Genomic DNA, 14,251 nt, shown 5'->3' on the forward strand with positions numbered 1-14,251 from the left:
CTGTTAGGTATTATAAACTCCATCTAGTACAGATGTGCACATCCTGTGTTTCTCTGACGGTGCTGAATTTACAGTCCAAACGGACAGATCAGATGTGTGTCGGCCCAGGTAAGATCTCTTGTGTGCGTCAAGATCGTGTGGTAATTCTCTAAAGAGGTCAAGTGTCCGCCCTCCCCACCGCACAGATGAAGTGCCACACAGGAACGGGGGCCCCCGGAATGCTCCGTGCAGAGGACAGCCGTGCAGGAGTGACGGTCCTGTTCTTTCCTCCGCGGTGCAGTTGTTGTTTTTGGGGTCTCGCCCTCCCTCTGACCTCACAGTGTGTGTCCCTCCCCCAGCTCCAGCACGGGCGGAGCGCAGCGGAACGCCGGCGCCTCCACCCACAGCGTGAGCAGCAGCACCACCCCCCCAGACCGCCTGCGTTTCCCGCGCGGCACGGCCAGCCGGAGCACCTTCCACGGCGGGCAGCTGCGGGAGAGACGCACGGCCACGTACAACGGGCCACCAGCCTCGCCCACGCTGTCCCACGACACCACGCCGCTCTCGCAGTCACGCAGCCGCGGGTCCACCAACCTCTTCACCAAACTCACGTCCAAGCTGACGCGCAGGTGAGACCCCGGCCCTCGGCACCAGCGTCCGTCTCCGACGGGCTAACACGGAGGTCAACACGGATCTTACAACACACTGTCTGTGGCTCGCGTTCTTCTAAACCACCGATGAAATCCAAACTTTTCAGGAGTGCTTTTTTTTTTCGTAAAGGGACAGTTTGGTGAAAGCGTCCTGGTGGAATGGATGATGATGGTTTATTTAAATGATCTGAAAGTGAAAACCAGCCTAAATACTGCTGATCTCAGCGTAGCCATGTGTCTCCTGCCTTCGCCCAGGGCTCACGTGAGCTTGCGTTGGGTATGGGCCACGCAGGTCGTCGGCACCGAGCCAGACATCCAGCTTGCTTGTTTACTTCCTCGTTGGCAGTGTTAGTGAATTTTGGGGCGAGCGTCCCTATCGAGCTGGAACAAACACACACGATCAACTTTTTTTGCTCATTTGTCATTGTTCTCTTGCCGTGTAAGTGTAGAGTTGAACTGACTCTTTGCCATTGTCTGTCTGTCTTGTAGAAACATGTCATTCAGGTTTACCAGAAGGTAGGACCCTCAGTTTTAGTCTAGAGTTTAACTGTGGCGGAGTGAGTGTGGCGGAGTGCTGAATTAATTTTCTAATACTCACTCCTCGACTCTTGTGCCTTAATCGGAGTGCGGCTGAGCATGCCTGAGATCTCTACAGTGCATTGAGCTGCAGCTCGACTAATCACTCCTGCATGTCTCTCCACAGGATGGAATTGTGCACAGTTCCTTAATATTCAGCCTGTGAACCTTTGGCTGTGAAGATCTGCGTTTGACACTTATGCTTCTGACTTCCATGTGCATTTGACTTTTTCTTCCCTTCCACAGTTTTTTTCCAGCATGAGATCACGTGATGAGATGTTCTGGGCTACATGAGATGTTCTGGGCTCAGATACTGTGGATTGTGATTTGTGATACGCAGCTTCTACATGGTCATTGTGGTTTTGAATCAGGGGTCCTGGTGGCTCTGTGTGGTGTTGTCAGCTCCTCCGTGTGCTCGGCCAGCTTCTAGCCTTGGTATTCACTCATTCAGAGGTAACAAACTGCTGGTTGTGTGATTCAGGCCACCCTACTGGGCGCTAAATGTGGCCACTGACAGATGTGGCGATTTAGAGGTGGTTCATTGCAGGATTTTCTGTAAGTTCAGGTATTGGGATCCTACCTTTGTTCCCGAACACCCTCCCCGCTCTTCTCCAATGCACCACTATCCTGCCCTAGTTGTAGAGTTTGCCCCAGATCTTCTGCCCCGCCCTTGTCAGCTCTCCCCAGATCTGTCCAGGCAGAATGTTCCTCCACTTGGTGGTGTTGCACCCCCCCCCACAGTCGACAGTACATCTCCATCGCGTTCACACTTACATCAGGCCTCGTGAATCCCAGAAGAATGTCTTGGTGTTGTGAAGCAGTTTTTTGCCATTCGAGAAACTCTTTACAATGACAAGTTTAGTGGCACATTTTGTTTTTCTTCTGACACCTTCATCGCCATTCTCCAGTTTCACCTGAAGCACTCACACCCAAAAGCACCTCAGCTGCACGGCCTTACGCTGTGGGCCCGAGGGCCAGGGCTTCTCGCCACACTCCTCCCCCAGGCACGCGGTGGTGTGTCATCTCTCTGGACTCTGCAGGCCCAGGCGTGTTTTCATGTGGTTGAGCTCCGCCTGTTCCCCAGACACGCTGAGCCCTGGCTGGGTGTCGTTTCCCTCCGTCAGACCTCTCTGGCCCCCTCTGGCCCTGCTCCTCCCCTCTACACGCCCCCTCAGGCGCTGCTCCTCCCCTCTGGCCCTGCTCCTCCCCTCTACACGCCCCCTCTGGCCCTGCTCCTCCCCTCTGGCCCTGCTCCTCCCCTCTGGCCCTGCTCCTCCCCTCTACATGCCCCCTCTGGCCCTGCTCCTCCCCTCTGGCCCTGCTCCTCCCCTCTACACGCCCCTCTGGCCCTGCTCCTCCCCTCTACACGCCCCTCTGGCCCTGCTCCTCCCCTCTACACGCCCCCTCTGGCCCTGCTCCTCCCCTCTACACGCCCCCTCTGGCCCTGCTCCTCCCCTCTACACGCCCCCTCTGGCCCTGCTCCTCCCCTCTACACGCCCCCTCTGGCCCTGCTCCTCCCCTCTACACGTCTCCTCTGGCCCTGCTCCTCCCCTCTACACGCCCCCTCTGGCCCTGCTCCTCCCCTCTACACGCCCCCTCTGGCCCTGCTCCTCCCCTCTACACGCCCCCTCTGGCCCTGCTCCTCCCCTCTACACGCCCCCTCTGGCCCTGCTCCTCCCCTCTACACGCCCCCTCTGGCCCTGCTCCTCCCCTCTACACGCCCCCTCTGGCCCTGCTCCTCCCCTCTACACGCCCCCTCTGGCCCTGCTCCTCCCCTCTACACGCCCCCTCTGGCCCTGCTCCTCCCCTCTACACGCCCCCTCAGGCGCTGCTCCTCCCCTCTGGCCCTGCTCCTCCCCTCTACACGCCCCCTCTGGCCCTGCTCCTCCCCTCTGGCCCTGCTCCTCCCCTCTGGCCCTGCTCCTCTCCTCTGGCCCTGCTCCTCCCCTCTACATGCCCCCTCTGGCCCTGCTCCTCCCCTCTGGCCCTGCTCCTCCCCTCTGGCCCTGCTCCTCCCCTCTGGCCCTGCTCCTCCCCTCTGGCCCTGCTCCTCCCCTCTGGCCCTGCTCCTCCCCTCTGGCCCTGCTCCTCCCCTCTACACGCCCCCTCTGGCCCTGCTCCTCCCCTCTACACGCCCCCTCTGGCCCTGCTCCTCCCCTCTACACGCCCCCTCTGGCCCTGCTCCTCCCCTCTACACGCCCCCTCTGGCCCTGCTCCTCCCCTCTACACGCCCCCTCTGGCCCTGCTCCTCCCCTCTACACGCCCCCTCTGGCCCTGCTCCTCCCCTCTACACGCCCCCTCTGGCCCTGCTCCTCCCCTCCACTCCATCTTCACTCTGTCGCTCCTTTCTTCTACATTTGCTATTTGTTTGTAGCAGAAATGTTTTTCTTTCTTCCCCTTCGGTCATAAACGCTACTCAAACGTATGTTGGCACGATTCACTCACATTTGTTTAGTCTCGACCTTTTGCGCAAACGACTCCCTGTTTATTCAAGAGCATCAAAGCAAATGAGCTGTTTGTCTGGTAGGAAGCCCCGTGACGCGAGCTCTTCCTGCTTTACGCTCTGCTGTTCCTCCACACGTTCTTGGCCCAGGCCTGAAGAGGCAGCGCCAGATGGAACAACTGGCACCACATGAGATTTGTTTAGAACAGGAAGTTGAATCATGGGCTACAGGAAGAGCAGTTGGAGAATCCCCCTCTCTTGGTGTATCTCTGCTCGTCGTAGTGCACGTCCAATATCCTCTCCCTCGCAGACAGGAAATGGATCGTGGGGGCTTCTTTCATTCTCAGGCTATGAACACACTCCCCCGCTTTTGTCTCCTACAGTTCGCCCAAGTTGTATCCCCCCCCCCCCCAACATAACTGGACATTTCTCCTTTTTGTGTATCTCCTCTCGACGTCTCCACCTCCTGACCTCTTGTTCCTCTTTTGTCCTGGTTTTAAAGAGCGCCGTCAGAGTTGGAGAGGAACGGCAGACACGAGGACTCGAGGTGAGATGGGGCGTCTGGTTTGGTGGCCGGGCCTGGCGCAGAGCCCCCCCCCCCCCCCCCCTCCCCACCCCTCCACCCCGGGCAGAGCTGGAGCACCTCCCCTCCAGGGGTGGAGCCATCACTTCCTGTCCTGTTTGGAGCTTTTGATTGGCATTTTTATTTATTTATCAGCACACAAGTGCGAGTTCACGGACGGTTCTGCTGAAGGAAGAGGGTTGGGGCAGCAGTGGTCTAGTGACTGACCGCGTCCACTCAGGAGACGAGGCCATTATGTTCTAGTCTAAATTAGGGAGGTTAAAAAAGGAAAATTCTTTCCTGACTTAAATCCAGCTGTCAGTGTGCTTGGCTTCAGGACCCATTTTCCCTGCGGTGCTGCCATCTTGTGGACGAGTCCCACTGTTAGACAAAGCAGGACTAATCCGGTGATTCATTCGCCCGTTTCTGTTGGTTTGTTGACATTGGGTCTGCGGGTAGGCAGGTTCAAGCTGTCCCTATAGGACGGCAAACGTACTCTGACAACCTCCAGCTCTGCCTCGAGGAGAGACCGTAATATCCCGTTGTTATCACCACGTGACCTTTACTATAGTGGCTTGTTTGCGCCCCCCTGTGGGCGGAGTGCATCTGGTCTGCTTGCATGCGGTGCCGATGTCGGAATAGCGACGTTTGTTTTCGTTGCATGCTGGGCTCCCGTGCGTGGATGTGCATGGATACTGACCCACGTTACGCCACAATCACCTTCCACATCAACGCCGCGCTGTTACTCGGCCGTAACCGCAGCCACTCGTTCTTCACGAGTCCTCACGCCGTAGTCATTCATTCCTGCGTTCACACACACACACACACACACACACACACACACACGCGTGTAACTGCTCTCTCCTCTCCCCGGCAGCCGAAACGTGTCCGGCGATCCGAAGGAGGAGCAGAAGGACATGAAGCCGCGTTCCCTGCGTTTCACGTGGAGCATGAAGACCACGTCGGCCATGGAGGCCACGGACATGATGCGCGAGATCCGCAAGGTGCTGGACGCCAACAACTGCGACTACGAGCAGCGCGAGCGCTTCCTTCTCCTCTGCGTCCACGGCGACGGCCACGCCGAGAGCCTCGTCCAATGGGAGATGGAGGTGTGCAAGCTGCCCCGCCTCTCGCTGAATGGCGTGCGCTTCAAGCGGATATCTGGGACGTCCATCGCGTTCAAAAACATCGCCTCGAAAATCGCCAACGAGTTAAAGTTATAAACAAAAAATATTTGGCAGCAAAAATGTGAAAAAGTGACAAAAGGACTAAGGCACACAAAACTACTATAGTCAAGTTGTACATTATTATTTTCTTTTGTTTTGTTTGTTTTTTTTTGTGAAAAAAGTAGCAGATTTAAGGATTATTTTCCTCAAACACTTACAAAATGATGTAATAAAAATAATGTATAGGATCAATGCCTTAGGCAATAATTTACTGCATCATTGAAGCATTACAATTATTATTATTATTATTATTATTATTTTGTGCAACTGATGGTCTGAATCTGTGTGAAAAGAAGTGATGGTTGGTGGATTTGTTTCATTTTAATTTATGCACTACTGTATTAGATGCCCTGTAGGTCTGTACTGTGTCACCCATCAAACACAAGGGCCTCAGAAAATCGCAGTATTTCTATTATTTCAGTGCAGCATCCTCACACAATTAACGTGGTGTCTAACGCCAAACAAAATGGCCACAGTGTTGCGTATTGTGTTTTTAGGAAACGCATTTGCACCCTGCGTCTGACCTCAAATGCTGCTCTGGGCGGTCCATTCCTCTTCTGGTCCCACAGTTCCAGTTCAGCCCTCTCAGAACCAGACAAGAAGTGATTAGGACCCATCGCACTGTCCTGCACGGTGGCGGGCTAAACCCTGGTGCCATGGAAATGGCAGGCAGGCCCAGCTCGGCCCGGTCGTGGGCACGGTAGCGGGGCGTGGCTTCAAACAGGGCTTTTGCAATGGATCGTGGGACTTTTGAGTTTAAAGATTTTGTAGTGATAATGAAACGGGGAAAGAAAGACGTGCTGAGACCAGGAAGATTTTCTTTCCTGATCCGTTTGAACATTTAGTTTATTTCCATATGAAGTTTTGTTAGTTTGAAACCGACTTCAGGTGTTGCTCAAATGTCATTGGACCTCCGGCGAGGCTGAGGGACCTCGGGACGTTCCACCTCCCGTCCTCGGCGTGCACTCCCACCCCTAAGAAACAACGGCACTGTTTTTGTCTCCTTTATCTGGAATGTAAATAATGTTCCTTTAGTTTTGCAGCAGCCACATGTTGATACACTTCCTCTTTTTCTTTTGTAAGTCTGGCTGTGAGTCGGAAAATATGGGAAACAATGTACTCCTCACAGGATAAGGTTAATCAGTGTCTCCATTAAAACACCCTAAAGCCATCATCAGTGTCCTCCGTCTCTGCACATCAGCGTAGTCAATCTCTGATACAGCGCTACAGGGTACAGCGCTCTACAGGTGTGTTTGTTATCCCACATACACTTCTCCAGTGGCTCTCCAGGCAGCTGGGTGGGGGTGGTGGGTGGTGTGGTGAGCGACTGTAGGTGCTGTTGTGATCTGACCCTCCGGCAGGCTGACGTGTACCTGCAGAGCGTTTCCAGCTGATATCAAGGGCCAGATGGCCCATGTCTGCAGCAGGACTAAGGTTTTTCCATTAACCAGGTAATCAGAAAAGTGCCCTGAAATGATTTAAAACGTGCGCTGTGGACATAATTTATTAATACTGCTTTCTCAAAATGAATTCTCTAAGGGCCACATATCTACTGTGTTGTGAAAAAATTGAGAATTTGAAAGTGCAGTTCTCCTGTGTAGCCACCAGGTGTAGCTCCTCAACATTTTCCCGTGTGCTGGTCACTGTTTTGTCTGTTTCGGCTAGCCTGCAAGCCTGGTCCTGCATTCTCACGTGGTCAGAAACACTTGGCCCGCATGTTTTCAATGTGGCCTTCCGCAGAACAGACACCTGGGACAAAACAAAACACGATCGAGTTCAGACGCACCAGAGAAGCACTTGGTCTTCCTGTTGAACCTTCTGTCCCACAGCTTCAGCTCCCTGGAGCTCTTTAAGTCCAGGCTGTTTGCTAATCTAAGCACTTTGATTCTTTGAAGAAACCATCACCCTAAGATTTAAACCCACTACCAATGAACTTAAAGTAAAGATGGTTCTTAAACAGTTTCATAGTGTCTACCTTCTGAGTTTTAACATGTATTAACAAAATATTCCATAGTATACATGATCTTATTAAGACAATAATAATGTGTCTTGTCATGTAAGCAACACCTCAGTCTGCTGTGATCGGTCTGGAGCTTGTGTCCTGCTTAGTCTAATACAACCCTAGACAGCAAGTGTTACTTTCTACTAGTAATTGGCCAAAGGTTTTCCATATATGCAATTTTAAGCCTTCTCATCAGGGTTCACAAAGTGTCTTACAGGACATTGTAGCAGTTATGTTCAGGTCTTAATGTCCTAATTCTTCAAAACCTTGATTTTGCAAGCAACGGAACCAAATCCGTTAAGTAAGCATCTGTGATTGGAATTCAGAATAAAAACAACCATATGCAGGGTGTAACCATTATAACCAAACCCCAATGGCTTCAACCCTAGTTAAAAGTCTAGATGGAGACTGTCTGTCCTCTCTGACACCGATATGTGCTTTGTTGAAAGGAGGAGGAGGTGTCCGAGACCTCGGGGGGGTCTCTGGGGAAGGTGAGGAGTCCCTGGGCAGAGTGAACCACAGCTGTGGTGCAGGACACCAGCCTTGCCTCCAGCAGCTCTCCAGATGGGCCCCATCTCCACCAGTCACCATTTATTGCCTTACCTACCTTCCTAATAGGGTTGGGGGATTTGAATATGAATGAGATCGAAAGGAGCCTTTAATGAGACAATGGCAGGGATTTCTTAAGTAAAACCATAAAGATTCCCTATAGGTTTGTTTTGCGTGGTCGATGCATTTCCTTGGGTTCGTGGCTGTGTTTCTCCCGGTCGTCCCTCGTGGCCCGTGGATCCGGCGTCTGGCTGACTGTGCTGAAGAGGCTGATGCTTCCAGGCCGTGCGCTGCTACTGCCGGCCCGGTCCTCAGACGCGGGCCGTGGTCCGTCTCCTGGGTTACAGGCAGCTGGAGAGAGCGGAGGTGCCTTTGTTGTGCTGCTCTCTGCACATCGATCATCCTGACTCCCCGCTGACAGCCATTAAACCATCAGTGATTAGTACCTCCCGCCAAAGGACTGCGCTCGGGAACTGGGGCCTATGGACTGAAATCCATTAAAGACTTAATGTGCGGTAATCGTGCGGCCATCCTTTCAACCTAGCTTTTATCCTAAAAGGAAGTTAAAGATAAAAGAGAGCTTATGCGATAAGTCATAAGGAAACTGCTCTGCCTGCATGATTTAGCAGATGGACATAGTTGGTAGAAGAAAAGCTGAAAGACAGAATGGGAATCTGCTAATAACTCAGCGTTGAAATCTGTTCTATAACACAAGGTGAAGGGAGGAGCTAATGCAACCAGGCTGCAGGTTAAAAACGTTTCAACACAGCTGGAAGGAGGAGGAGGAGCTAGAAGGAGGAGGAGGAAGAGGAGGAAGAAAGCATGCAAGACTCACTCATCCTCAACAGATTACAAATTTGACAAGAAACAGATCCCTTACACACACACACACACACACACACACACCTCCCTTCATCTTCGTGCTTACATACATCACCTCTGAGGCAGATAGAAATGTTTCTTTGTTTCCAGAAACTTCTAAGGTCGTTCACGGGGCACAACCCATCAACTCAAAACAAGAATGTCTCTAGCAGCAGCACCGTGCTGACCCAAGACCCTGAACCCGGAGGACAGATTGCACACGCTGCCTCACACTCCTGTACGTGCAGCCAGTGGTAAAACCACACGGACACTTGTGTCCCACTGGACCGTGCACCAACTGTAGTGTACAGATGCCCAGCAATCTACAGCACCGAAAAACATGACTGCAGATCATCTCACTACAGCTTACACCTGACATTTGACAGAAGGTAGATGTTTCCAATGTGTTACACATCACCTCTGAAATCACCACACCTGCCAGCCAAAAAGCTTTACTTTAATACTTGACTTTAATACTTGACTTTAATACTTTTCCGTGTTATATAAATATGAAGCAGAGCGAGTAAATGCCAAATAAAAGCCCCACTGGTGTGTTTCGAGGCTGAACCAATGTCAGCACTTCTTCACCCTCCATCACCAGAATCAATATGTTTCCTGTAATAAACATCAGCTCAATGGATTGTTGATGGACTGAAGCAACATGGAGGATTTTCCCACTTTGGGTCATAACTCTTCATCTGAAGGTGCATTATGGTGCATTGTGGTGCAGTCCAGGTGCACGGTGGCCCTGTTCCTGCTAGATCACTTCATACCTTCACCTGACACGCTTCGCTTTCAATGAGAACTGAAACCATGGACCTGTACACAAGTAGCTCTCGAGGAACAGGCTTGGAGATTTCAAAGTCCCCACACGTAGTTCAATCATATTCCAGCATGTACTTGTCATACCAGTATGTAATATCAGTATCATATGTAATATCACCAAACGTGCTGTCATGTACCATTATTGGCACTAGTCCCATAGGGAAGCTAAGCTTGGTTCTCCTACTCCAAAAAATACATAATGTGCAAACCCCAGCTGGTACAAAGGGAGGTTCTTCCTGTCTTGTCTTTTGCGTGTGAAGCTCCGTTTCATGTGCTGGTGCCCAGAAGGCTCAGAGGCACAGCGAGGAACACAGGAACTCTAACCCCTCTTTAACAAGGACATGGTGGAATCACACAGACTACTGGGGGCTTTGATTGGGAGCCTGAGATAACATGCCTGTCGTTTATTTAACTGGGCAGAGATTCGCATCTATTGAGTAGCAATGGTCTGCATTAGGGATGTGGAGATTCATCGATTCACATCGGTGAATCGGTACACATGTCTGCGATGCGACTGCATCGGTAGATTCAACGTGCATCGAGTTTAATTTGCGGGCGAATTCACGATGCATCGCCTTCAGTGAGGCGGTCACGCAATCTGCAAACAATGCCGTGGGGCTAAATACGTTGGTAGCACAACGAACCTGGCGACACGCATGAAAAGACGGCACGGTGTGGACATCTCTGCGGCCGCTACCCCCTCGTAACCCCCCCGCTCAACAACTTGCGTTCGTGAGTGTGTCGCATCGCATCGCATTTGTATCGCATCGCATCGACAAGGGGTTTCAGAGTATCGCAGTTATATCGCATCGTTGGCAGTGTATCGAGATGTGTATCAAATCTAGCTTAGTGGTGACGATATACATCCCTAGTCTGCATGCTTGATAATTGCAGCAATGCTATAAAAATGGCGTATGATAAACAGATTCCATCAGTTTTAATATACACAATTCACCTTTGTTTTTAAAGGATCTCAATTCCTATCTTGCAGACCCCACAGCTTTACCCTGGTCCAATACACAAGCTTGAACCCATCGCCTAAGTAACTCTTTATACTGTAAGTCACAGAACACACATTAATGTGCAGAGCACTGGGCTAGCAGAAGCAGAGCTGTAGCCATGAAGTGTGTATGCAACCGTCACACAGCTGAAGAAACGTTTTTTGCACTTTTCTCTCTCGTTAAGAAGGTAACAATGCTCTTAAGGCATGTCAGATGTCACACTACACAAAAACCATCTCACATGTCAGTCATATGACAGTCAGGCCAGATCACCACACGTCAGCCACAGGGACAGTCAGGCCAGATCACCATGTGAGAGGATGAAGCTCCAGGGGACAGTGTCCTGCCCGCAGGCGTCCACTACATCACTAGTGACCAACGAAAGCAGGAATAAGTACATTTATTGTGTTGTCTGAATTCAGGTTACATGTTTTTGCCTCACTGCTAGTCACATGGCACTCCACACGGCTTATCACGGGGGTGGAAACAGGAAGCTCTATTGTGGTTGTTCACATTCCATCTCACATTTAATAATGTCATATACAGTATTAGTTGTTTTTATGTGTTCAGTTCTACATATTGTACAGCTCACCAGTACATTTTTGACTGGGTGTAGAACACGTTTACTACACACCAGGGTTGCCAACTCTCACGCATTGAGCGTGAGACACACGCATTTGACCGTTTTCACACGCTCTCACGCCACACTTCCGATATCTCACGCCGAAAAAAAATATCCAGTTTATTTACCCCAGATCCACATATATGATTCAATACGTTACTAGTTCGCTAGCTCTGGCGCCATCCACTACGTATCCATTACGTTCGCCACCTTTCGTTCGCCCCCCGCTCAACAAAATACACTCGCCACCGGCTCCAGGTTAAAATCTCACTCCAAGCGAACGTCAAACCCTGACACACCCCTCTCTGTTATGGAGGTTCGCTCTCAGTTTTGGAGGTGCTGCTACAGTGCAACAAGTTTTCCATATTTTGGTACGTTTTAGACTGATAGATAGAAAAAAAAATTCTCATCAATCTCCACACAATACTCCACAATGACAAAGTAAAAATAGGTCCTTGGAATGTTTTGCTAAATTTATTAGAAATAGAAAAAGTGCATTTTGGTGCATTCTGCGTCTATCGGCCACCTTTGACATGCTTCTACAACTTCACTGGAGTCCACCTGTGCCTAATGGGATTCTTTAAGCATCATTAGGAGAGGCACATACCTGTTCATTTAATGGCTCACTTTGATGGTGTATGTTGGAGTGAAAACCGAGTGGTGAGGTTTAGAGAATCGTCCAGAGACCCGTGAGACAGTATTGTGTTAAGGCACAGATGTGGACAAAAGAAGAAAACAGTCTGCAGCATACAAAGTCCCCAAGAGTACAGTAGCCTCCATCTTTCTCCAATGTTTGGAAACACCAATAGCCAGAGGCGGTCTTTGCATAGAGGCGTGGCTAGGCAACTGCCTTGAGCCCCTCCCACTGCAGCCCACTGTAGGGGCCCCCTGACTAGCTAACTTATTTCTCGCATATTAATGTTGATGGGCTCCCTAGCTAATTTCGCCTTGAGCCCCCAAATTGCTAAGTCCGCCACTGCCAATAGCCTTCCTAGACCTGATTCTCCAGTCAGACATTCAGTGGTGAAGGGCTTTGGTCAGACAGGTAACCAAGAGCCCAGACTGTGAGAAGCCAGATTCTCTCAACGTAAAGATTGTACAATTTGGCCACAGTTCCCACTGGTGGATATAGAGGAACCCAGGCACTTAGCATCAGTTCTTTTAATACCAGCCCTTGAGTTAAAAACACTAGTAGCAGCATCTTGCAGTGGCAATGTTTGTTTTCTGTGACAGAGACAGGGAGACTAGTTAGGACAGAGAGAAAGATGGATGCAAATCTTTCCTACAATACCCAAAACGTTGAAGGCTGGGGTGAAGGTTTACATTACAACAGGACTATAAGATGAAGAAGCACACAGACATGAAAACACAAAGATGGCTTTGGGCAAAGCTCTGAGAAAAGTCCTGGGGAGTCTGAGCTAAATTCCCAGCCAGTGCAGCGCCGCGGGTCCATGGACATGGCTGTGCACTGGCGTTCCCCATGCAGCCTGGCTGAGCTGTGCGCCAAGCCCGTAAGATCGTTCCCAAGAAGACTTGAGGCAGTCGTTACAGCCAAAGGCCTTTTATTCAAGTACCAACTGAAGGATCTAAAAACCCTTAGATGTAAAATGTAAAATATTGCACAAAAATTTGCACAATGTACAAAACATTCCAAAAGCCTGTTTTCCATTTGTCACTGTGGAGTTTTGTGTGTAGTCTGAATACGACTTGACCAAGATGAGCCTGAAAGATTGAGGCCCCTTTTCTTTTTACTAGAAGTTTAATACAGCAACAGGGTCCCTGTCTCAGAGCTCATGAGTAGCATGTCAGACACCTAGTATTTTTAGCTACACGGAGCAAAAGGATTTACACTTCAGGATAAAGATTTAAAGTTTAAGGTGTTACTTGACTGTACTGACTACAAAACATTTGATATTGTTGCTACTTTCGGATGGTGTTATTTCTTAGTTCAAAGTTCCAGTTTCTGCAAATCAGAACTCTTATAAAACTCATAATTCTGGCAGAAATGGAATTCACTTTGGTATTCACTTTGATTTGCACTGAGAACAGTGACTGGATCTGATCTCACACTATTCTGTTGCCTTCACTTTCTCCTGCAGGTGATCTGCTGCACAGATGTGTGAGCCAGACCAGCTCTGCTGTGAAACTTGTAAGCATATCTGGCCATATCAATCCCAAACAAACAATGCAGCAATGATGTCAGACAACTGTTTGGTGAGATTTGCCCATGGATATTAAATTTAGGATTAAGAGAAACTGCAAATTGTCCAAGTATTCTGTGGGTGTCATGACACATTGTAGTTCAAGAATTGGTTTGTTTCCACATAAATGTGGGTGATTTTAACACGAAAAGTGTCAATGAAAGTTATGGAAAATCGCATGGAATTCCATTGATTAAGTCTTTTTGCAGCCAAGACTTTGGCTGTATATGTTGGGGTCTAAAAGGGTTTTGGTGAAATGGCTGTCCCAAGAATGGATGAGAGATGTGGGAATGTGTCTGGCCTGAAGCAGGGGAAGAGGAGCTTTCGCAGGGCCCTTTAAAGGCACGTAGCTCTCGTCTCGTCTCGTCTCGTCTCGTCTCAGCTGGTTACGTTCCACCACAGGAGGAGGAAAACTCAGCTGTGCAACGGTTTGTCTGAATTGACATTAAAATGCTGTCCAATGTCCACCATCCTGATCTGTAAATGTATTGGGCCCCATTCAAATGTTTCAAATAATTAAGACATTTGTTTTTTAAAAGTACTGCATGCAAATTGTCCCAGGTTTCAAAATCTATTTTAAGGGGCAATCAGGGACTCTATGCATATAGTGCACAGGGACTATATGTCATCCATCCTGATGGAAACAGAAGCACAATCTCCTCGATTGCAGGTTCTTGCTACCAGGAAGCTATGCAGAGTGAACAGTTGCTTGTGCAGATACTCGATGGTTGGTTTATTTTGCCAGAAACAGAGC

At 49.8% G+C, this 14,251-nt stretch overlaps 1 protein-coding gene across 9 annotated transcripts in view; it reads left to right on the plus strand.

Annotated features, from left to right (window-relative positions):
• Positions 1–6,607, plus strand: part of mark3b (MAP/microtubule affinity-regulating kinase 3b) — a 33,860-nt gene extending 27,253 nt beyond the window's left edge. For 3 of the 9 annotated variants that reach the window (XM_077016851.1, XM_077016850.1, XM_077016846.1), the window contains 3 exons: positions 339–608; positions 4,151–4,195; positions 5,088–6,607. In XM_077016851.1, the coding sequence (XP_076872966.1) occupies positions 339–608; positions 4,151–4,195; positions 5,088–5,433 (661 nt within the window). In that variant the 3' untranslated portion in view covers positions 5,434–6,607. Of the gene's footprint in view, positions 1–338; positions 609–1,118; positions 1,146–4,150; positions 4,196–5,087 lie in introns of all 9 variants that reach the window. The other 6 variants (XM_077016849.1, XM_077016845.1, XM_077016852.1 and 3 more) reach the window with 3 other exon arrangements.
• The last annotated feature ends 7,644 nt before the right edge of the window (positions 6,608–14,251 follow it).

Source organism: Brachyhypopomus gauderio, chromosome 9, assembly GCF_052324685.1.
Source record: "Brachyhypopomus gauderio isolate BG-103 chromosome 9, BGAUD_0.2, whole genome shotgun sequence".
Taxonomy (NCBI): domain Eukaryota; kingdom Metazoa; phylum Chordata; class Actinopteri; order Gymnotiformes; family Hypopomidae; genus Brachyhypopomus; species Brachyhypopomus gauderio.